We start from the raw sequence: 23742 nt of genomic DNA, 5'->3' as shown, positions 1-23742 counted from the left end.
GGGTGTTGTAGATGGGCTTTTCTAGCTGAAAGTGATCTATGAAAATTTACTCTGAATAAATATTTTTTTTTTCACCAACAGTCAGGACTCACTAAGTAATTACTAGATAACTGATATTCAACTCCGTAACCTTAGTGATTTTTCTGTACTTAACAATTGTTTAATAATCATGAACCACTACAGTTAAAGTATTTGATTTGAAAACTTTCTTGATTATGTAAACTTTTTTCTTGGTGAGGGGCAAGGGACTTTTCTTAGCCCCATCCTAGTCTCTGCAATTCTTACACTGGATTTTATACCTTCTCTTAGTATATCATTATAGAGACGGGAATTCAGTACCAAGGAAGGAAGCCATCATCATCACCCTTGTTATTTTACTTTGTGCCTGGAAACAATCTCCGACTCAGAGGAAAGTTGCAGGACCAATGCCGAGAATGCTTTTTTTACCCTAAACCATTTGAAAGTAAGGTCCTGGTGTGATGTCCCATGATTTTGGACACTTTAGTAGCGATTTCCTACCAGTAGAGAAGTTTTCCCATGTACCATGTCCATCCAAGTCAGGAAAGGAACACTGACATGTTACTGTTTAGTAGACCTGACTTGCGTGTCACTAATGTCCCAATAATGGCCTTTATTGGAAAGAGGATCCAGTCCAAAACCACACATTGCATTTACTATTTATGTCTGTTTAGTTGTTTACATTTGGGACTGTTCCTTAGTCTTTTCTTGACTTTAATAATCTTGACACTTTTCAAAATTACAGATTAGTAGTCTTGTAGAATGTCCCACTTCAGGTTCATCTTGTGTTTTCTCAAATTAGGTTTGGGTTATGGGAAGTTTACAGAACTGATGCCGTTCTCACTGCATCCTGTTGAGTGGTGCATGATTCTACTTTGTGTCGTGTTGGGGTTCTCCTGTGACACTCCTGGATTTGGTAGTCACTAGAAGGACTGAAAGGACTCAGCATGTGCAGTCACGTTCACAGCTAAAATTTAATACAGGGAGAGGTGACAGAGTACAGTCAGCAAGGAAAACCAGGCAGGCTCCCAAGAGTTTTGTCCCAGTGGAGTAACACAAGATGCATTTAACTCCTCCATGTTCTGCATGAAGTATATCATTTGTCTGAGCAGTTTTGGCACATTGAGCCCCACCCTGGTGGGACCACTCTCTGAATCCAAGTTCCCGGCAGTTAATGGTAGACCATCCTTGCAAGCAGACCTTTCTATCCAAGGACTGTGTGAGGGCTGCTCTGTTACCTGTTCTCTTAACACTCCATTACTGATGCTGTTGTCTCTGAATACTTGATTACGGTGATGTCTTTCAGAATTCTCCACTATAATCTGTGCTTCAAACTTGTAATTTTTTTCATTTTTTGAAATCTTGTGAACTCAGAGATTCCTATTTTACTCAGTGGGTTATGATCCATTACCATTTTTTAATGTATTTTCTTGCTGAAATTATCTCTGATTTGGCTAGTTAGGAGCTTCTTCAAGTTGGCTCCTGCATCTTTTTGACATGACCCATAGTTCTTGAGCACTTCCTTCCTTTTTAGCACAAGATTTTCCAGACACGTCTTGTACTTTCCTCGCCCCCACCTTGACACTCCCCACTTCTCCAAGGAGCCCTGTTTCCTTTTATGGAGAGAATGATGTTTAGGAACCAGGACCTTGGTCAGGTGTTCCTTGGGTACAGGCTTATGGCCATTGGGATGTCCCAGCTCCTGAGCCCCTTAGTGGACAGAGGTGGAGAACATGTGTGGATGTGTACACACATGCATGCATGTCTAGTCATACATGTAAATACCTGTTCTTACTTATCTGTTGAGAGGTCCTTTTGAAACAGTATGATTTCACGGTGATTATTTCCAATTTCAGCCAACAGCAGAGGGTTCATTCTAGTTTTTTCCCCGTTTAATATTTATGATTCTTTTCTCTGACAGGAAAAATCCTAATATATTTACTTATTTGCTATTTAGTCATTGCCCCTGTAGGTGACCAATCTTATCCCCTTCATGTACATAGATGCACCGTCCTCTCATATTCATGTACATATGTTGCTTACTCTGCTTGGGCTGTCACTCTCCCCTACCCACACAGATGTCTGTCTTCCATGTCCCCACTAATGTTTGAACTGAAGTGTTCATGAAGGGAAGGGAAAGAACTGACTTTTTTTTTAAGATTCTACTCATTTGTTTTTAGAGAGAGGGGAAGGGAAGGACAGAGGGAGAGAAATAGCTATGTGTGGTTGCTTCTTGTGCACCCCCTGCTGGGGACCTGACCCTCAACCCAGGCATGTGGCCTGACTGGGAATTGAAGTGGTGACCCTTGGTTCATAGGCCATGCTCAATCCACTGAGCTACACCAGCCAGGACAGAATTTACATTTTTAAATGATTCTGTTTTTGTTTTTGTTTGGGACACAGACTTTATTGGGAAGGGAAGTGTTTTGGTAATGGACGTAGGTAATCAAAACAGATTATTCAGTGTTCCCTTCAGATATATTAGATTAATGCTGAAAATGTTGTAAAAGTGCCTGAGACTGTTGGTTAAGGAAGACAGAGTCAAGAACTAAAGGTAGCTCAAAGGAATGTAACTCAAATTTTATTGGCTAGATGGGGAAAGGCCCACCTGTGAGCATAGGTCAGCCAGTCTTCATACAGCATAAGTAACTAACTGTACATGAGTGATTAAAGATTGTCTACAGTCAAGCTGCTTGTTTTGAAGATATACATGAGATTTTATATATTATTTATATTAACCTTTTATTAAATCACATGAGGAATATAGGTTCTTTGTACAGGTATTAGAAAATATAGCAAAGTATAAATTACTTGAGTTATTCCTGAAAACACTTAACATTTTTATATGAATCCTAGATGTTTTAAGTGCACATGTATGTACTCATATAATTCTTGAAATGGTATCAAACTTTAGAGTTTTGTAACTTTTTTCACTTACTAAATTACAACCATGTCAGTGAAAATAAATTTTATGTCAGTCTTAAGAAGTGCCATGTGTATTTTTTTTATGAACATAGCAGTGTAAATCTACCAGTCCTCTGAATCTAACCATTTAGATTGTTCCCATTTTTTCACTGTTTGGTGCTTTGATGAACATACTTTTTTTATGTATACATACACCTCAACCCACATATGTTTAGACAGATTTTAGAGTATTTCTACAGGACAAATTATGTAGAAGTCCATGGAAAGACACCAGTACAGAAATTATGTACTTTCCACTAGGATGGAGTATCAACCCTTCTAATAACTTGCAGTGTGATATTGGACAAGTCTTTTTGGATCTCACTTGGATTAGCTGATTTCTAAGATCCCTATCATCTCTAAAAGTCTGTAGTTTCTAGTCTCAAAATAAGATTGTGTTGTATGTACAGATCATAGTTTTTATTAAAGAAACGAAAATCAATTTGATTTAAAAAGGTTTCAATCTGGATAGACAAAAACCACATCATCATTTTAGCAGATGCAGAAAAAGCCTTTGACAATCCTAGCTGGTGTGGTTCAGTGGATTGAGTGCTGGCCTGCGAACCAAAAGGTTGCTGGTTTGATTCCCAGTCAGGGCACATGCTTGGGTTGCAAGCCAAGTCCCTGGGTGGGGTCACGCAAGAGGCAACCAATCCATGTGTCTCTCGCACATCGATATATCTGTGTATCCCTCTCCTTCTCCTTCCCTTTCCAGCAAATGTGAATACAGTGGAATATTATTCAGCCTTAAAAAGAAGGAAATCGTCTCACATGCTACAACATAGATGAAGCTTGAGTGCATAAGTGAAATAGGCCAGCCACAAAAGACAAATTCTGTATAGTTCCAGTTTTATGAAGACTCTAAAGGAATCAGGTTCTAGAAAGTAAAATGGTGGTTGCTAGGGTCGGGAAAAAGGAATGGGGTTGTATAGTGGGCACAGTCAGTGAGATGAAGATCTTGATCTATTGCACAACAACGTCCATGCATCTAAAATTACTGTACTGAGCCTTAAAAAGGATTAAGATGGTAAAGTTTATGTTATGTGTTTTTTACCCTCAATAAACACTGCACATGAAGTTTCATTCATGATATATATTTGAATTAATATAAAGACATTGTCTTTAAAAAGTTTCAATTTGGAAACACTAGAGAATGATTTCTGAAATCTTACTAATATGCCATAAAGTACCATATTTTTAGGACCATAAGATGCACCTAGGTTTTAGAGGAGGAAAATAGGAAAAAAATTTGAAGCAAAAAATGTGGTAAAGTATTTAATAACATAAATAACATAATATTTCACCAATCAATTTAAACTACATTTATTACCCAGGTAAGCTACATTCGGACTATAAGATGCAACCCCCCCCCCCCTTTCCTCCCAAATTTGGGGAAGAAAAAGTGTGTTTTATAGTTGAAAAACACAGTAAATATTCTGTGATCCAATGAATTTGCTACATAATAACATTTCCTGGTAGTTTACGCTTCATATTGTAGACCCTGAGAAGACCCACAGAATAGAAGAAATGTACTGTTATCTAGCTTTTTACAGAATTTATTTGCACATAGACTCCTTTTATGCAGCATACTTACTGAACTGTGTATAGCACAGTCCAGGGAAAATATTAGCTTGGTAAATGGGATGTAACAGTCATAGACTTTCATCCAGCAGGACCATAGAGCACACAGGAAAATGGAAGGATGTCCCTGGGGAACTGGAATGAAAAAGGATTTGATGGCTTTGTTTCAGGTGGTATTTCCCTCTCCACTGGGCCTTGGGGAGGGAATGGTGCTGCAATTTTTAAAGAGCAATATTTCTGTTGCTTCTCTCTCACTTTGATGATGAGTGACCATAGACTGGGAGCTGAGCCAGTCTGACTGGCTCCCTGCCTACACAAGCTTCCTTTCTTTTTATTTGCTGTGTTCTCCCTTTATCCCATACTTGGCTTAGCCCACTTCTAGGACCAAACCTGTCGTGAGGCATCAAAGAAGACTCCTTCAATGTCCAGGTGACTCAGCGTCAAGTTGTCATGTCCACATGTCTGTCTCTATCTGCCCTAGATCTCATAATTGAGATTCTTTTTATTCCTGTTATCAAGTCCTTCCCTTCTGCTCTATTTTCATAACTGGATCCATATCTTACTCCATGTGTCCAGGTCCTATATAGTAGGTGTCACATCTGGACCTTTTCAGCAGTAGGAGTTTGCCTCCGTGGAGTCGACATCCCCAGTTACCCTTGCACATGCCCCATCTTAATCTGTTCAGGATGCTGTAACAAAATACCATGGACTGGGTGGCTTACGAACAACAGAAATTTCTTTCTCAATTCTGGAGGCTGGGAAGTCCAAGGACAAGGCACCAGCATAGTCATATTCTGGTGAGGACCCTCTTCCTGGTTCATAGCTAGTGTTTTGTCACTTTGTCCTCACGTGGTGGGGAGGATGCCAGCAAGCCCTCTTGCCTCACATACTACACACGGATCCCATTCATGAGGGCTACACCCTCATGACTAAGCGCCTCCTAAAGGCCCTATTTACTAAAACATTGGGCATTTGGGTTTCAACATAGGGAATTTGGGGGGGGACACAGACATTCAGACCATACTTCTCCCACCCCTTGAATAAGCCTCCTGAATCTGAATCTGTGTTTCTGGTTTTCTGGGTCCTTCTGTCAAAGGTTGATCCTGCATGCCTGGCAGCATCTGTAGAGAGTGCTCAGTACTCTGTGGCCAGGGCACTCTGTGGGTCTCACCCGTCTACCTGCCTGTCCTTCGTTTATAGCACAGGCTGGAGGGCAGGTTCTATCTTGTCTGCCTCCTCTCAGTGCTCACGTCTCAGTCTGCTAGTGTGCTCCTCACATGCAGTCCCAGCATCGTACTTCCTTCTCATTCCTTAGCCTGATTGGCTCTAGTTAGTCCTTGTTGGTGCTACAGTTTATAAGAGTGTGGAACTTTATGCCTGTACAATTACTAAGCTTTTCTTTGTGGTCAGGGGTTCTCTACTAACAGTATTTAGTGAATTTTTATGTGCCTGTACTGGAATATTAAATATCTCTGTGTCAGAGTTTGCAAACGAGTGCCCTTTGGACCAAATTTTGTCTATGGACTTTGCTTGGCTCACAGTTTATACAAGTAGGATATTTTACTTTAAAAAAATGGTTGCTGGCTATTCTTGGGGAGAAAAAATCAAAACAGCTGACAGCGCTGGGCCTGCATTCCCTGGTGCCCTTGATCGCCTGCAGCTCAGTAGTTGGTATTCTAGCCTGTAGTTAGCACTGGGTGCAGAACGTGTCAGGTCTCCAGCCCCTCCCCCCTCCTGTGGATTGCTTTCACTTCTGGCTCTTTGGAGGACTCCCCTTCCACTGCTGCAAAGGAGATTTTGGGGAATTTTTCACCTTTGACTGACAGGAAAAGAGAAAATGAAAGCCCATCAATCCTTGCTGTGGTTGAGAGAAATTCACAGTCCAGAATTTCCCTGTAAGACTTGGGGAGCTGCCCTCTGTGGGGTTTTGCATGCTGTGGACCCCTTCTCTGCTTCCCTCAGTCTGCCCTGTAGCATGGCCTGCACAAATCTCCCAATAGGACCCAAAATAGGGAGGTTGTGCTCCTCCTTACCACACAGTCTCAGCACCTTCTATGATAGGGGCTGCTGCGGTCATTTGAGTTTGTAACCTCGTGTATAATGTGGGCGGTAAATTCTTACAAAGAAAGTAAGACCTGTGGTCTACTTATTCCCAGTCTCATGGGAAAATACTTTGGGTTGGAAGGTGACACGCTTGTTTTGAAAATTCGCATTATTGATCAGCATTAAGTTTCTGGAAAATTTAAGGTGGAGTGCGGGTGTTTCCTTTTAGAAGAAGAAATATTCTGTACAGATTTTTAAATGCCCCTTCCATTTTGATATTACTTTGTTAATTTAGGAATATAAAGGAATCTTTCCATTTTATTTTTATAGTTACTGATTTCTAGAAAGAACCTGAGGCACAAAACATCCATTCATTTAGTGTAACTATTGCATCATCACCAAGTGGGGTTTGTATGTTGCTGGATCCAATTTACTAATGTTTTGTTAACGATTTTCACGTTATGGAGTCTCATGGGAGATACTGGTCTATAAATATATATAATTTTATCTTCTTGTAATACCTTTGTCAAATTTTGGTATTGGGTTTATGCTGGCTGCAAAAATGAGTTGGGGATTATTCCCTTTTCCTCTTTTGTTGAATAGTTTATATAAGATAGGTTTTGTTTCTTTCTTAAGTGTTTGATAGAATTCCCCTGTGCATTGAGGTGCTGTTTGGTCCTGTTGTTTCTTTTGAGAAGCGGGGAGGTTTTGATTACAGGTAGATATGGGAATGTTTAGATTTCCTATTGTTTCTTGGTTTCAGTTTTGGTAAATTGTGTGTCCGTGTTTTTTAAGGTGTTTGTCCATTTCATCTAAGTTGTTCATTTCATGCTGAGACAATTCTGGATCTACACTCTACTGGAAATTTTTAAAGGATACTGTTTTTTGTTGTTTTGAAAGAATTTGTTTTAGCAGCTCTACATGGATCTGATGTATATGAGTTGGATTATCAGTTACATAATTTTATATCGTGATTTTTTTATATTTTCCATAAACATTTTCCCATGCCATTTAGAAAGTTTCACCATCACTTTTGTTTGAAGATATATTCTGTTATGTTTATATTGTAATATATTTTCAGCATTTCCTGTTGTTGAATAATGAAGATTTCCCCAATTTTCGATGATACTAAAATAACTCTAGGAGAGTTTTTCTCAGAAGTCCTCTATTTGAGATATATTTAATTTAATTTCTAGAAATTAAACAAACACCATAAAAAGCTCTTAATTCATATTGTTAGATTGTTTTCCGGGAATGATTAAGAGTTTACATTTGTTTTTGCTAATATTTTTTCAAAGGCCAGGTTAGCAGAATAGTAAATATTTCTGGAATAATAAACTGCCCACCACATTTAAGATCTGTAGAATGCAGGTTTAGTATAATGCTATAAAATGATTATTTTCACTTCATTAGAGACAATGGCTTAGTAAATTTCCTTTTTTAATGATGAGAAGTGTTCTGCCTCACTGCACACACAGAGAATTCAGTTCTGCAGCATCTGTCAAGTGTCTGTCCCATACCAGGCACGTTGCTAGATAGAGGAGAAATAAAGTGAAAGGAATGGTTTTGGCCTGCCAACAAGTCAGACCTAGAAGAAGAGAAAGACTCATAATCATGTAAATACTTAGAGTGATAAACTCGATAACTATGATAAACTCACAAACTAAACATATATAAAGTGACTCTGAAGTGCTGAGGGAAGATCGAAGAGAGCACTCATTTTTGCCAGAGGGTGTAACGTTTGAGCTGGGCCTTTGAAAGAGTGGACTGTTGCGGGTGAAGTAGTAGGAGCTCAAAGGTAACGCAACACATTGTAACAATTATTTGGAATGTGAAGGGTAATTAAAAACTTAACTCCTAAAATTTCCTGATTATTTTACTCTCTTTCTAGGATACATGCAGTTGTATTGTTAATATGCAGTGATTACTTTCTGGCAAACACCTTTAGTGGAATGGTCTTTAATCCTTCTCATTGTCTCCTCACTTTGTTACCTTTTTTAAAGTCATTTTTTTATTTTTAAATTACAATTGACATACAATATTATTTTAGTTTTAGGTGTACAACCCAGTGATTACACATTTCATAACTTACTAAGTGACCATCCCAATAAATCTCTTACCATCTGGTAACATACATAGTTAATTAGAATACTATTGACTGTATTCCCTATGCTGTACTTTACATCCCCATGACTATACTGCATCGACCAATGTTTACTTCTTAATCCCTTCACCTTTTCACCCAGCCCCCACACCACCCCCCTGCCCCCTGCCCTGGTCTGGCAACTGTCAAAATGTTCTATCTATGAGGCTGTTTCTGTTTGTTCATTTATTTTTAGATTCAGTTGTTGATAGATACGCATTTATTGCCATTTTATTGTTCATCATTTTATCTTTTTATTTTTTTTTCCTTTAAGGAGACCCTTTAACTATAATCCTGGTTTGGCGGTAATGAACTCCTTTAACTCTTTTGTGTCTGGGAAGCTCTTTATATGTTCTTCCATTCTAAATGATAGCTTTGCTGGGTAGAATAATCTTGGTTATAGGTCCTGGCTCTTCATCACTTTGAATATTTCTTGCCCTTTCTGGCTGCAAATTTTCTGTTAAGAAATTAGCTAACAGTCTCATGGCAGGTCCCTTGTAGGTAACTAACTACTCTTCTCTTGCTGCTTTTAAGATTCTTTGTCTTTAACCTTTTGCACTTTAATTATGTTGTGTCTTGGTGTGGACCTCTTTGGATTCATCTTGGACTCTGCATTTCCTGGTATGTTGTCTGTTTCCTTCATGGACTTAGGGAAGTTTTCTGTCATTATTTGTCAAATAGGTTTTCAGTTTCTTGCTGTTTCTTCTTCAGGTAACCCTATGATGAGAATATTGGTACATTTGAAGTTGTCTTGACTCCTTAAGTTCCCCTCATTTTTTGGATTCTTTCTTTTTGCTATTCTGGTTGGGTGTTTTTTGCCTCCTTATATTTCAAATCACTGATTTGATTCTCATTATCATTTACTATAGTGTTGATTCCCTATAAAGTATTACTGATTTTCTTAATTTCTGACTCTTTTTTATGATTTTCATGTTTTTTTAATGCTGTTGAGGTTTTCACTGAGTTCATCTATCCTTCCTCCAAGTTCACTGAACATCCTTATAACCAGTATTTTCAACTCTGGATCTAGTAGATTGCTTGTCTCCATTTTGTTTAGTTCATTTTCTGGAGTTCTGTTTTGCTCTTTCATTTAGGCCATGTTTTTTTGTCTCTTCATTTTGACAGCCTCCCTGTGTTTTGTTTCTACATACTAGGTAGAGCTGCCATGACTCTAGGCTTGGTAGCGTGTCCCAGTGTAGTGGTAGGTGTCTTAGGGTCCAGTGGCACAGCCTCCCCGCTCTCCTGAGCTGGGCACTCAAGGTACGCTGCCTAGCTCTGGTGAGTGCTCACTTCATGTGGTTTGGTGATGATGGGTGCCGGGGGGGGGGTTGTATTAAGATGTTCAAAATACTGCTTTCTTAATATAAAAATAATTGGTAGAAATATGCAAAGTGGGCAGTACTGGGCTATTAAGACTGACCATTAACCATTTGTTAATTGAATCATAAAATTTGATAATTCTTTGAGGCATCTTTTATGAAATTTTATTTTATGTTTATTTTAATAGGATGAAAGTTAAAAAACTGCCCATGATTCTAGCTCTACACCTGAAGAGATTTAAATATATGGATCAACTTCATCGATACACAAAACTTTCTTACCGGGTAGTTTTTCCTTTAGAACTTCGTCTCTTTAACACTTCAGGCGATGCAACCAATCCTGACAGAATGTACGACCTTGTTGCTGTAGTGGTTCACTGTGGAAGGTAATCGCAGCTTTGGGGCCTGGCAGCGAGAGTGAGGGTTGGGGAACAGTGATACTCAGGGTGTTCCTGAGGGATTCCCGGGCAGACCTTTCAGAGGTTCTCATCCAGATCCATTTTATCATTTCCTCCTTAAAACTTACATATCTGCTGCCCTGGCTGCTGTAGCTCAGTGGATTGAGCATGGGCTGCGAACCAAAGCATCGCAGGTTCGATTCCCAGTCAGGGCACATGCCTGGGTTGCAGGCCACAGCCCCCAGTAACCGCACATTGGTGCTTCTCTCTCTCCCTCTTTCTCCCTCCTTTCCCTCTCTAAAAATAAATAAATAAAAATCTTTAAAAAAAAAAAACAAAAAACTTACATATCTGCTAAAATATATTATTGTCTGGATTTGATTTTTATTTAAGTTTATTGGGGAAACACGATGATTAGTAACATACAAGTTTCAAGTGTACAATTCTGGAGTAAATTATCTGTATGCTCCATTGTATGCTCACCACCCAAAGTCTTGTCTCCGTCTGTCTCCATAAATGTGACCCCCTCTACCCTCTTATGCTCCCCCATGCCCCTTTCCTCTGGATTTAAATTTTGTTCTTACTGTTTAAATATTATTCTTAAGAACTTTAAGGCCTATTTTCTTTTTCTGTTTTTTTAAATATTGTTTTTGTTTGGTTTCGGTAAAAATGATGGTGCCTAAATAGCTTTGCAAAATAAATTATTTCTGAGATTTGTTGGATATGTTCTTGTGTTAATGGTTGTGAAACCATTTTAAGTGGCTGTGGAAATAATCTGCCAACATAAGTTGTTTTTTTTCCTTAGTGTGTTTATTTCCTGTTAGCCAATTTAGTGTGATGTTCTACTCTTTGTATCTCAATTTATAAAATAGCTCAAAAATTCTTAAACTGCAAGACCATCAAATAATCAGAATTTATATTTGAAACATAAGTCTTGGTTGACTGTTGAGAAATTCTGTAATAGTTGTAAAATAGGCACTCATCCTTTCCCCCGAGATTTGGGAAAACATACTAAAAGGATGTTTTATTCACCTAAAAAAATCCTGGCCTCCCAGCTATAGCTGTCCCTCCCTACTCTCTGCTCATAATATGACACCTGGAAGTCAACCCTCTGTCATAACAGTTTTGAACCTGCATGGCCTGCATTAGCTTCTCTTCATGCGTTTTATACTTTGCTGTCATCTTTTCCATTTTTGGAACATTCGATTTTTAAAGTAAGAGTGATGACATGTGAATGCACGAAGATGGTAAGAGATAACTCAAAGAACCTGTAGTTATTCAGACCAGAGGCTGTAGAGGTAGAGAAATCTGGGTTTCAGTTCTCACTTCATCATTTCTGGTCAGTGTGACTTCATACAGAGCTCCCTGAATGTCAGTGTTCTCTGCTATAAAAGGTAAAAAATAATAACTACCTTACTTCATTGTTAGGATTAAGGAAAATGTAAATTACTTAGCTCCTGCTACTGTTTTAATAAAAATATAATCATAATGTTAGCTTTTCAAACCCTAACTTTACCATTTTGTAGCCCTTTCATATTCAGTGACAGTTTTACCCAATTTAAATTCTGTTCCATCTTTTGGAATTGCTCTACTCACAAGATCTTGAACTTGGAGATCCTGATCATAACCCTGGGCCGCCTCCCCTCTCTGTCTTCTTTTAAAATTTAATCCATCCTTTTTCCCTTACAGCTTCTTAACTCTTGACCTTTCTTTTTAGCTCTTTCCTTGATCTCATGTGCTTCTCCTCCCAGCCTCACAACCAGTCAGCTGTCACAAGCATTGTGACTATCTCTTGATCTCTTGCTGCTTGCCCGTGTCTCCAACCTTAGCTGTCAGAGTGCTGTGGGAGTTGAGGGGTGGGTGCTCACTGACTCCTCACAGGCCGGCTGACTGCACTGGGGCTCTCTCCTGCCTTAGTTCCTGTCACCCTCGCACCCCAGTCTCTTACTCCTTTTCTCTCACTCTGCACCCCTCATGCCTTCTTCCTGACCCCTGCTCTGCCTGTTAAACCACTGCGTGTCTTCTTTGGTGCTCTTCTCTACAGCCTCATTTTCCCTTGGGTGCTACTCTGTAGTGTATTATGTTTATCCATTTATATGTCTCTTTTCCTTAGGAGAATGGGCACTTTTTAAAACTGGAAATGATTTGTCCATTAAACAAAACACTAATAATATTTTAATTTTTTAATTTTTATTTATAAGATTTATCTGTAGACACATTTCATATCAGTATACAGGGCTCACCTTGTCTGCACCCTTTGACTACTGGGAGATCTCATTTCCACCATGTTTGTGCTGGTCCAGTTTGCTCTCCCTCTACTCCCAGTGCCTCTACTCCCAGTGCCTGTCCTATAGTAGGTTTCTAACAAATGTTTGCTGAATTATTAAATATTATGCTTTAAGTCCATCTCAAACCCCAACTCCTTTGTGTGACTAACCTTTCTTGATTCCTCAGCCCTGTTCCCTCCTCTCTCACTGGATGAGGTCTTGTTTCACAGTCCCTGTGACTCCGCTTTTATCTCCTCTTCTGTATACACTCTTGGGAAAGCTTACCCACTGACCTGGCAGTGTGTTCGTGCAGGACACTGTCGGTGTCTCTCTGACCCTACAGCAAGGGCACAGTCATTTGTACTCATCAGGCATCCGTGCATGTTGAGCTAACATGTTTTATGTCTAGAATGCAAATCCCTAACAAACAGCTTCCTTGGGTATAGATTTATTACTCTCAGTCCTTCATCTTATTATTAGTTTCTGTAATTAACTTTTTCTACTTTTCTTCAAACTAACTCTTAGCCAGCTTCCTCTCAGGCTCTGTCGTTCACCCTTTCTGTGATTTTTCTTCCTTTTCAGCAGCCCCATTAAAAATTTGTTTTCATTTCTTACCTCTTACTATAAAATACATGATTTTAAAGATGAATCCTACAGAAATGGACAAGTTAGACTATTATAGCATTAAAATCTTTTTTTAAAAAGAATGTTTTGAGGTGTTTTCCTCTGCAGTGAAAAGTCTTCTTGTTTTGTGCCATTTTGTCAGCTAAGATCCCGTCTCACCTACAAACCCAGGGATCTGACACGCAGGAACATAGCAGGTCGCTTATTCTAATATCTGAGGTTGCTTCTTTCAAAACAGTATTCACCATAAAGAATAATTTGTCTTGAAAATTACTTCAAATTTTATAAGATCAATTATAGAATCACACTTGAATAAAAAATTGTACATACATTTTTATCATGATAAAAATTATATTATAAAGATGTCCACATGAGTGAGTGTATGTACATATGTGTATATATTTAAATCTGTAGACAATCTTATGCGGCCCCCAAAAGATCTCTGTTAATTCATATGTTACTCAAGGAGATACAGTTTTGCCCCCTGTGGCACAACTGACAATATTTGGACCTTTTTTTTTTGACATTTTAGCTTTTTAAAAAAAGTATTTTATTGTTATTCAATTACAATTTTCTGCATTTCCCCCCCACCACTCCTCCCACCCCAGCCAAACCCACCTCCTTCCCGTGCATACATACACTTTTATAGTGACTCATACTTAAATTGTGAGAAGTTAAAATCTTTAGCATGGCCTTGCATAAAGCAAAGAAAGTTGTTTTAAAAGAAATCTTTATTTTTACATATATCTAGATTTCTGTATTCCAGATTTATTTAAAATGAGCTACTGAGACAATTATAATAATTACAACTTAAAGATAGCACTAATAATACTAGTCATTGGGCAAAAGTCATTTGTCTTTAAAGAAGTTTATGAAGTTTGAATTTGAGTTTAGAACCATGAATTTGATACCCTCTTTTCTGCCTTTTCAAGCATCACATGGGGTCTTTCCATGAGAGAAAAGCTGCTGCCGCAGGGGTGAGACTTACAGATGACTCTGCAGCACTGTGTCGTGGTTTACCTCAGCATGTCCTGGCTGTGACCCCTTCTTTCCCACCAAAAATACTAGAAAATATTATTTAAATCTTTCATCAAATAAATGTGAACATTATTTCAAAGACAATAAAGAATTTTAATAGCATAGTTTTATAGTAATAGGATACTTGTTATATTTCTCAGAGTACTAATTATTTGATTTTAAAATTGAACGTGAGTTCAAATCAGTGTAGCTTGATTTGGGGAAGAATGAATAAGTAAGGAGTATTTTATCCCTTTTGGTTTTTCTGCTTTATAGGACATGAAATTTAGGCATAGACAGGTAATACTAACAAACATTTTATTAAATTAACTTCTTTTTCTCTTTGTTTCAGTGGTCCTAATCGAGGCCATTACATTGCAATAGTTAAAAGTCATGACTTTTGGTTGTTGTTTGATGACGATATTGTAGAAGTAAGTAGTTTCTTCATTTCTTATTTTTTTTCGAAGTTGTGTGTGTGTGTTTTACTCTTCACATTTTTCTCCCAACTTCTCATTCATACATGACAGGCGATGAGCATTAGACAGATGTCTGGGTCTTCAGATTGTAATCTCATTTCTGCTTTGTACTCCCCACATCCAGTTCCAGTGCTTGAATTGTCAGCTGACCTTTATTTACAGTGTTCAGAACAAAACAGGGGGTAGGTTCTAAAAACAGAGTTAGTTTTTTAAAAACGTTCATTATTAAGGAAGAAATGTATTGAGCTATAACATGGCTATAGGAAAGTGCACAAATCTGAAGCAGCAGCTTCATGGATTTTTGCATGGGTGTGCACACACACATAATGGGCATGCACACACACCCTTGGGCATGCATACATGCATGTCCACACACACATCCAGATCAAAGTGTGATATGTTTTCAGTGCCCCAGCAAGCTTTCTTTTTCCTCCTGTTGATTAATGCCCACAGTTCTTTTCCCTCTACACACTTTCCTTGAAACCCATTATTCTTACTTTTATCATTATCATTAATATTGCCTATCCTTGACTGTAAATGCACTCGTCAGATACGACTCCCTTTGTGTTTGGCTTTTTTCACTCATCATTATACATGTGAGATTTCTTCTGGTGGCTTGTTATAGTAGTTCTTAATTGCTACATAATTTTCCATTGTATGAATATACCAAGTTAGAAACTTGGCTTTTTGTCCTTTATTGACTATTATGAATAAAACTACCTTGATTATCCTTGTACAGGTCATTTCCTGGACATACGCACTTATTTTCTTAGGTGTATATATTAAGTATGACTACATGAAGTTGCCATTTCTTGGGTCCCAAATTGTCGACTATTAGTGGTTTCATGTATTTCACCTGATACCTAGGAATAGAATTGCTAGATCAAAGATAGTTGTATGTTCAGCTTTAGAAGAGAATGCTAAACATTTTCCCAGTGTATCTGTATGATTATACATTCCTCCCAGCTATGTATGAGAGTTATAGTTGCTGCATATTCTCACCAACACTTGGTATTATCAGTTTTACTAATTTAAGCCATTCTGCTTGTGCAGTGTTTTATAAATGAGAAAATGAAAGGCATGTTTTCTAAGAAATGTTGAAGGTTTTACTGGATTTAAGCAGTTCATGGAGCTTGTTTATGTACTAATGTTTACATTTTGCCTCACAGAAAATAGATGCACAAGCTATTGAAGAATTCTACGGGTTGACATCAGATATCTCAAAGAACTCTGAGTCTGGTTACATCCTTTTCTATCAGTCTCGGGACTGAGTGGGAACCGTGATGAAGAGATTTCTGCCTCGTTTCTTCTCTGGTTATTGCGGAAAGGATCAAGCACTGATTTTTTGAGAAAAGAGAAATGCAGGAAGCTCAGGGGGCGGTAGCACACTTTGCACACAATAAAGCAAAGACTGTGGATTAACAAGCTCTTCCGATCATGGTAGTTGATTTATTTGCTCAGGTATCATGCTATCTGTGCAGTTCCATTCAACGAGGAAGTGACGTCAGAGATAGCAGCTCCTCCTGTAAAACAGCCTTCCGGTAATTGACACGCATGTTCTCTTTATTAATTGTACCAGTAATGATTTGAACTCCTTGGGGTGCAGTAGAAAGAATAGGAATCTGAGCTAGGTTGTATTGATAATTTAAGATGATAGAGAACACACTGCATAATGTACCTGTGTTGAGTATATGTAGAAAGAATACTCGGTGGTCTTTTCAAGCGTGAACCAGAAATACTTTTGGGCCCAACACTTGCAGTTGCCTTCCTGATGTAAAAAAACTAAACAGATATTAGAATCCAGTGTCAGGAAGACAAATATGTTTTGCTTCTCTGAAGAAGCTTTTAATAATATACAGTATATGTATATGTAGGGAACAATTGGTCAAAAGTGGCTCTTTGTTTCCCCAAGGGGAAAGACTGGCTTTGTAATTATAATTTTTTCCTTATTTATTTTACTTAAAAACTGGTAGAGTCTAAGTATTGTATGAAGTGCCCGTGATTCTGTCAGTAAATTTTAGCATATTTTTACTAGCTTTTGTCAGTTTAACTAGTCCTTTTGTTTGTTTCTATTTTAAAGTGAATTTTAAACTCTATTTTAAATTAGTAAGATACCTTAAGAAAAATTGCAATGAGAAGAGGTAAATATTCTTTTTTAGGAGGAACTGATATCTCTGGCTAAAAATATTTATCTTTTGTTATAGTTTATAAGTCAGTTATTTTATTCAGCTTTAATTTCAATAAAATAAGAAACTATCAAAAATTTCCTGTAGTTGTTGGAATGATAAGAAACATTCTGGTGCAGTGGTTGTATACCAGTCTTTAGAATTCTTAAATACTCTAATGTTTCAAGTTGAGGTCATGTCTGGAGGATTTGTGTCAGCAGTTAGGTTATTTTCCAGTGTCATTCTTAACTTGGAAAGGAGGGATCATTCATCATAACCCCAGCAGCCTGGGTAGTTCACTAACAAACCTTTTGAAAATTAATTTTTAATGAAGTAGACCAGGAATACACAAACAAATCCTTTTCCTTCTCTACCTTTACAGATCTTCCTGGAAGAATGTTTAGAAATTAACTTTGTTAAGACTTCCTTCTTTTGGGAGTTTTAAGAAGTAATGTATGTAATTAAAATGTGTGTAAATTATTTCAGTTGACATTTTCCTTGTAACAGTAGGTTCTCTGACAGTGGCCAAATGTCACTTGCAGAAAATAATTGAATATATATTCAAAATAATAGCAATCAGGCCTTGGATAGTCTTTATCCAAGTCTTTTTTGGCAGTAATTTTTTTAAATTGCTGTAATTTTCTAAACTTACTTTACTAATACTGTTGAATACAAAAAAAAACCAACAAAAAAAGAATCTTTTTGTCTGCTGCTATTATTAACATTTATTACCTGTATCTTTTAGCTCAGGAAATGACTTCACCTATTCGTTCCATGAACATATCTCTAACAGGGTCACTTAGCTAATTGGGCTGTTTAACAGATGTGCTAGAAGAAAATTATGATGTATTTTGACAGATTGCTTTTTAAGGTACAGTTTCCGAAGCCTTATCCTGGCTGGAATTGTTTTGTACAAATCACATAGCCTGGCTGATTTACCAACATTGCACAGAGAATCACAACCAAGGATGTGGGGAAGGTCATAGCGGTGGAGCTGGGTACATTTCTTATTTTGAGGGCTTAACCAAACTGTCTTGGAGTGTAAAGCTCTGTTTCTGCAGCTTTCAGCACAGAAAAGGAGAGGAAGGTGAAGCTGAGTTGGTTTTCACAGGAGTCAGGCCACAGCATGTATAAGAAAGATAGATGAAGTCATTTGCATAAAGGTACAGCGTTGGGATACTATGTTTTGTTTTTCACAGTGTACATGTAAAAACACAGTAAAAGCCAAGGTTAAATTTCGTATTAAAGCAAGTGATAGCATTCTTACTGAGTTCCATGGTAGTCGCACACTGTTCACGTCCACACCGTATGTAATAGTATGATTTGTCAGGGGAGGGCCTGTGGGGTGATGGCTCTCAATTTACTTTTTATTCTTAGTGCAGCTGCATCTAGGTAAAATGTTTGGAAGCTTATCAGAACTTCAATATACTTTAAAAACATATACGGTTAAGACTGGGGGGAATGAAGATAGAGTGAGAAAAAGGGCCCATGTAGACAGCGTGGTGAGATGGTCTCTCAGCTGACCGTGGCTGAAATGAGGGGCAGGCTTCAGTTGCAAAGGATGGCCGCTTGCTGTCTGTGTACATGATTATTGGGATGCCCATCCCATATTTTGTATATTGGAATAAAAATTTCTATAAATGACCATAACTAAAAATAAATACTCTAAATTAAGTCTCACTTCAAAGTCATATGGCTTCTGTCTTGGCAGCTTCACCTTTAGAAGATTACTTAAGACAGAAGCCTTGTGACTTCAGGAAGGAAAGTGTCACATAGAGTCTTGTTGCCTCTAACCATCAGTATAGGGTTTTTTCTCTCCTTGATGGCAGTAGAAAGACCTCATTTTCATAACATACTACTCCTGATACTTCTTTAAAGATACTTTTCATTAAAGATTCTTTCATGAGGTATTTAACTGGGAGCTGGGAGGCTAAGGCGCTCAGGTCCTGGCTCTTCAGTGAATTTGACTGTGTGACCTTCGGCAAGTCACTTAACCTCTCTGTGCTTCAGTCTCCCTATCTTGTAAAGTGGGAGTAATACCTACCTCACAGGGTTGTTGTGGGGATTAATTAGATGTAATGTCTGTAAAGCATCTAAAGTTCTTGAAGAAGGCGCTATATAAATATAAAATAATATCTATTAAAGTTGGTTTATTTGTGCTTGTGGGTTTTAAGTGTGTTTTTTCCTTTTTGCCTGAAGTGCATTTGCAGATTAAAAGTACACACTTCGGAAATTGTCTTACTGCTGTTGCTCAAAAGTTACTACTGTTGTTATTCAAAGAGATTTTTCCAGAACAGCATTCCATACTGTATTTTTCTTTTTGGAATAGCATTGTATTTCCCTAAAGCCCAAGTTTAAACATTTAAATCTAGTATCATGGAACCTTAGAGGGGAGACACCTTTGAAGTCACTTTCCCTCGCACCCCTCTTCCCTTCCAGTGTGGTAGTTGCTCCTATAAGATCCGTGCTTCAGCTCTTGGAGCCCGCTCCACTGCTGAGACACTTGGATAGTTGTTTATGCCACCATTATACATGATCCGCCCTTCACAGTTCTTGGGAATCCTCTTCTGGAAGCACTCTTGTCTGTGTGTCTGTGGGTCTGAAAAAATATCCTCAGAATGAACACAGTACTCGGTGAACCTAGACCACCAGTGGGGACCTTAGATTGCGTTTTCTGTTCTCTAAGCATCTGTGTCACACACTTCAGACTGAACTTTGAGTAAACGAAATCACCTATATTCAAGAGAATTTTCACGAACTGTTGAAAAGCCAAGATCGCCTCTCCCTGTTTACAAATCCCCTTGTTGCCAGTGCCCATGCATGTATTTTAAAGCCTTTCCACCTCTTCATTTATGTTTTTTATGATAGCCTACTACCTTATTTTTACTTATTTTTTTAAACTTTATTTATTTTTAGAGATAGGGGAAGGAGGGAGAAAAAGGGAAAGAAATATCCGTGTGTGAGAGAAACATCCGTTGGTTGCCTCTTGCATGCCCCCTACTGGGGACCCAACCCACAACCCAGGCATGTGCCCTGACTAGGAATCGAACTGGTGACCCTTTGGTTCACAGGCCAGCACTCAATCCACCGAGCCACACCTGCCAGGGCCTACTACATTAATTTTAATCTCTAGAGTTGCTAAAGTAACAACTCGCCACTGTGGAGTTAATACTGTGATAGGCCTCATCTGTGGCATTTTACTCTTTTTTAATGTTAATCTTGACAACAATCTCTCTGAGGTAGTGATATCCTCATTTTACAAAAGGGGAAACTAAAGCTCTTCAGAGGTTACAGGCAATTTCTCCAAAGTCACTCAACTGGAAAGTAGGTCAGGTTTCATATAGGTGTGACCTCATTGCCAAGGTCCTAACCACAGCTGTCATTATCAAAAGACTTTATTTATTGAGGAAAAAGCACATAGCATAAAATTTACCATTCTAACCATTTTAAGTGTATAATTGACACTAAGTACATTCACAATGTGCAAATATCACCACTATCCATTTCCAGAATTTTGGTCTTCCCAAACAGAAACTGAACCCATTAAATAGTAACTCTTCACACCACCTCCCCAACTTCCACTTACCTCTTTCCTACTTTCTATCTTTATGAACTTGACTGCTCTAGGTACCGCATATAAATGGAATCATACAATATTTGTCCTTTTGCGTCTGGCTTATTTTACTGAGCATGTTTTCAAGGTGTATTTGTGTTGTAGCATGTGTCAGAATTTCCTTTTTAAGACAATAATATTCCATTGTATGTATATGCCACATTTTGTTTATCCATCTTTTCATGGACATTTGGGTTGTAGCCATCTTTTGGCTATTGTAATGCTGTTATGCACGTTGCTGTACAAGTATCTGAGTCCCTATTTCAGTTTTCTTAGGTATACGAGGTCTGTCCAGAAAAAAATTCCAGCCATTGTTAATGAGAATGGTTTGCACCTAGCAGCCAAGGAGAGTGGACTGGAATGTGCATTGCATGAACAATGCACGGTTGAGTGAACGTGGGTACTATGTGGTCATTGCATTCAAAATGAGCAATTAGAGCAGCGAATCTACATCAGATTTTGCATTAAGCTTGAACATTCCTCTACAGAAACTGTTCGGAGGATTCAGAAAGCCACAGCTATGGCCAACTGGTGACTGGCAGCTAGCTTCATCATGACAATGCACCTCATACATCATGTCTTGGCAAAACATCAAATCACTCAGGTGACTCAGCCCCACTAACAGCCCGGATTTGGCACCCTGAGACTTCTGGCTTTTCTCAAAACTAAAATCACCTTTGAAAAGGAAGAGATTTCAGACCATCAGTAAGATTCAGGAAAATACGCCAGGGCCCTTGATGGCAATTGGGAGAACTGTGTGAGGTCCGAAGGTGCCTACTTTGAAGGGACTGAGGCGTCATTGTCCTGTGTACAATGTTTCTTGTGTCTTGTATCTTCTTCAGTAAATGTCTCTGTTTTTCATATTACTTGGCTAGATACCTTCTGGATAGACCTCGTGTACTAGGGATTTCTGGATCACATGGTAAATCTGTTTAACATTTTCAGTAACTGTATAGTGTTTTCTACAAAACCTGCTGCATTTTACATTCCTACCAGCAGTGCACCTGGGTTCCAGTTCCTGTATGTCCTTCTCAACACTTACTATTTTCTGTTTTTGTTGCTGCTGTTGTTTAAGGGGAGGACGGTTTGTAGTGGCCATCCCAAATGGTGTGAGGTGATTTCTCATTGTGCTTTTCATGTGCCTTTTGCTGATGATTAGTGATGTTAAACATCTTTTCATGTGCTTATACGTCATCTGTATATCTTTTTTGTAGAATTGTCTAAGTTCTTTGTTCATTTTTAAAAATTGGGTTGTTTTGTTATTGAGTGATACATCCTGGATATTAATCCTGTTTCAGATACGTGATTTGCAAATATTTTCTCCCATTCTGGGAGTTGCCTTTTTACTCTTTTATTATAGATAGTAACCTTTGATGCACAAAGGTTTTTAATTTTGATAGAATTCAGTCTCCCTTCTCTTGTTGCCTGTGCCTTTGGTGTTATATCTAAGAAGTCATCACCAAATCTAGTGTTACGAAGCTACTCCTATATGTTCTTCTAAAAGTTTTATATTTTAGTAGTTGTAGCTCTTACATGTAGGTCTGTGATCCATTTTGAGTTAATTTTTGTATGTGGTATAGGTGAATGTCCAACTTCATTATTTTGTGTGTGGATATCCAGTTTTCCCAGCACAACATGTAAGACTGTTTTATCCCTGTTGAGTATTCTTGGTGTGCTTGGCAAAAGTCAATTGACCATATTTGCAAGGGTTTATTTTGGGACTCTAGTCTATTCCTTTGGTTAATATATCTGTCCTTATGCTAGTACCACACTGTTTTTTATCACTGTATCTTTGTAGGAAGTTTTGAAATCAGGAAATGTGAGGCCTACTGCTTTGATGTTGTATTTCAAGATTATTTGCACTATTCACAGTCTCTCTGAGATTTCATATAAATTTTAGGAGGGGATATTAGTTTATGCAAAAATTGCTGTTGGAATTTTGATAGGGATTACCTTGAATCTGTAGATTACTTTGGGTAGTATTGTTATCTTAACAATGTTAAGTTTTCCAGTCATAAACACAGGATGTCTTTGCATTTATTTGTGCCATCTTTAATTTTTTTTTCAGCAATGTTTTATAGTTTTTAGTATACAAACAAGTCTTTCACCACCTTGGTTAAATTTATTGCAAAGTATTCTTTTTGATGCAGTAGGATTCTTTCTTAATTTTGGGGTGGGGGGATTATTCATTGTTAGTGTATAGAAGTGCAGCTGAATTTTATGTATTGATTTTATACCCTGCAACTTTGCTGAATTTGTTTATTTTAACAGTTTTTGGTGGACTCTAAGGTATTCTGCATATATAAGAGTATGTCATTTGCAAATAGTTTTACTTCATCTTTTCCAAATTTGAATGACTGTTACTTATTTTCTTGCCTAATTGCTCTGGCTAAAATTTCTAACACTATTGAATAAAAGTGGTGAAATCAGACATCCTTGCCTTGTTTCCAGTCTGAGAGGAAGAGCTCTCACTCTTTCATCATTTATAAATGGCCTTTATCATGTTGAAGTTTTCTCTCTATTGTAATTTGAGTGTTTTTTGTCAAGAGAGTGTGTTAAATTTTATCAGATGCTTTTTCTGTGCCATTGAGGTGATCATACTAGGGGGGTGTTGCTTCATTTTATTAGTGTAGTTTATCACAGTGATTGCTTTTCATTTATTGAACCATCCTTGCATTCTGGGAGTAAATCCCATTTGGTTATGGTGTATAATCCTTTTAATATGCTGCTAAGTTTGATTTGTTAGTGTTTTGTTGGTTTTTGCATGAATGTAAGGGATCCTGGGCTGTAGTTTTCTTACAGTGTCTCTGGCTTTGGTATCAGGGTTATGCTGGCCTCATAAAATGAGTAGGATGTGAGAATATCAAAATATTTGTACAAATAAGCAAAACTTGCATGCTCACTGTAAATCATTATTAAGAAAGTTGAAGGCATAATCTTTGCCCTGGAGCGATTTGACATCAACTAAGAGGCGTCAAAGGAAATGGGTTGCTAGGAAAGTCAGCTATGTGCTTAAACATACACGTGACCCTGAAGAACAGGTGGAGCAGTGTGGGGTGGAGAGGTGTCACTGACATCCACAGAGACAGTTAGATCACCAGGCCCAAAGAGAAC

General features: G+C 38.0%; 1 protein-coding gene across 4 annotated transcripts in view; it reads left to right on the top strand.

Annotated features, from left to right (window-relative positions):
• Positions 1-19174, top strand: part of USP12 (ubiquitin specific peptidase 12) — a 95426-nt gene extending 76252 nt beyond the window's left edge. For 3 of the 4 annotated variants that reach the window (XM_028503896.2, XM_036018344.1, XM_028503912.2), the window contains 3 exons: positions 10257-10454; positions 14727-14805; positions 16020-19174. In XM_028503896.2, the coding sequence (XP_028359697.1) occupies positions 10257-10454; positions 14727-14805; positions 16020-16121 (379 nt within the window). In that variant the 3' untranslated portion in view covers positions 16122-19174. The remainder of the gene's footprint in view (positions 1-10256; positions 10455-14726; positions 14806-16019) is intronic. The other variant, XM_036018345.1, reaches the window with a different exon arrangement.
• The last annotated feature ends 4568 nt before the right edge of the window (positions 19175-23742 follow it).

The sequence above is a fragment of the Phyllostomus discolor genome, chromosome 2 (genome assembly GCF_004126475.2).
Source record: "Phyllostomus discolor isolate MPI-MPIP mPhyDis1 chromosome 2, mPhyDis1.pri.v3, whole genome shotgun sequence".
Taxonomy (NCBI): Eukaryota; Metazoa; Chordata; class Mammalia; order Chiroptera; family Phyllostomidae; genus Phyllostomus; species Phyllostomus discolor.
Note: the sequence above shows the minus strand (reverse complement) of the source record. Positions and strands in the feature narration are given on the sequence as shown.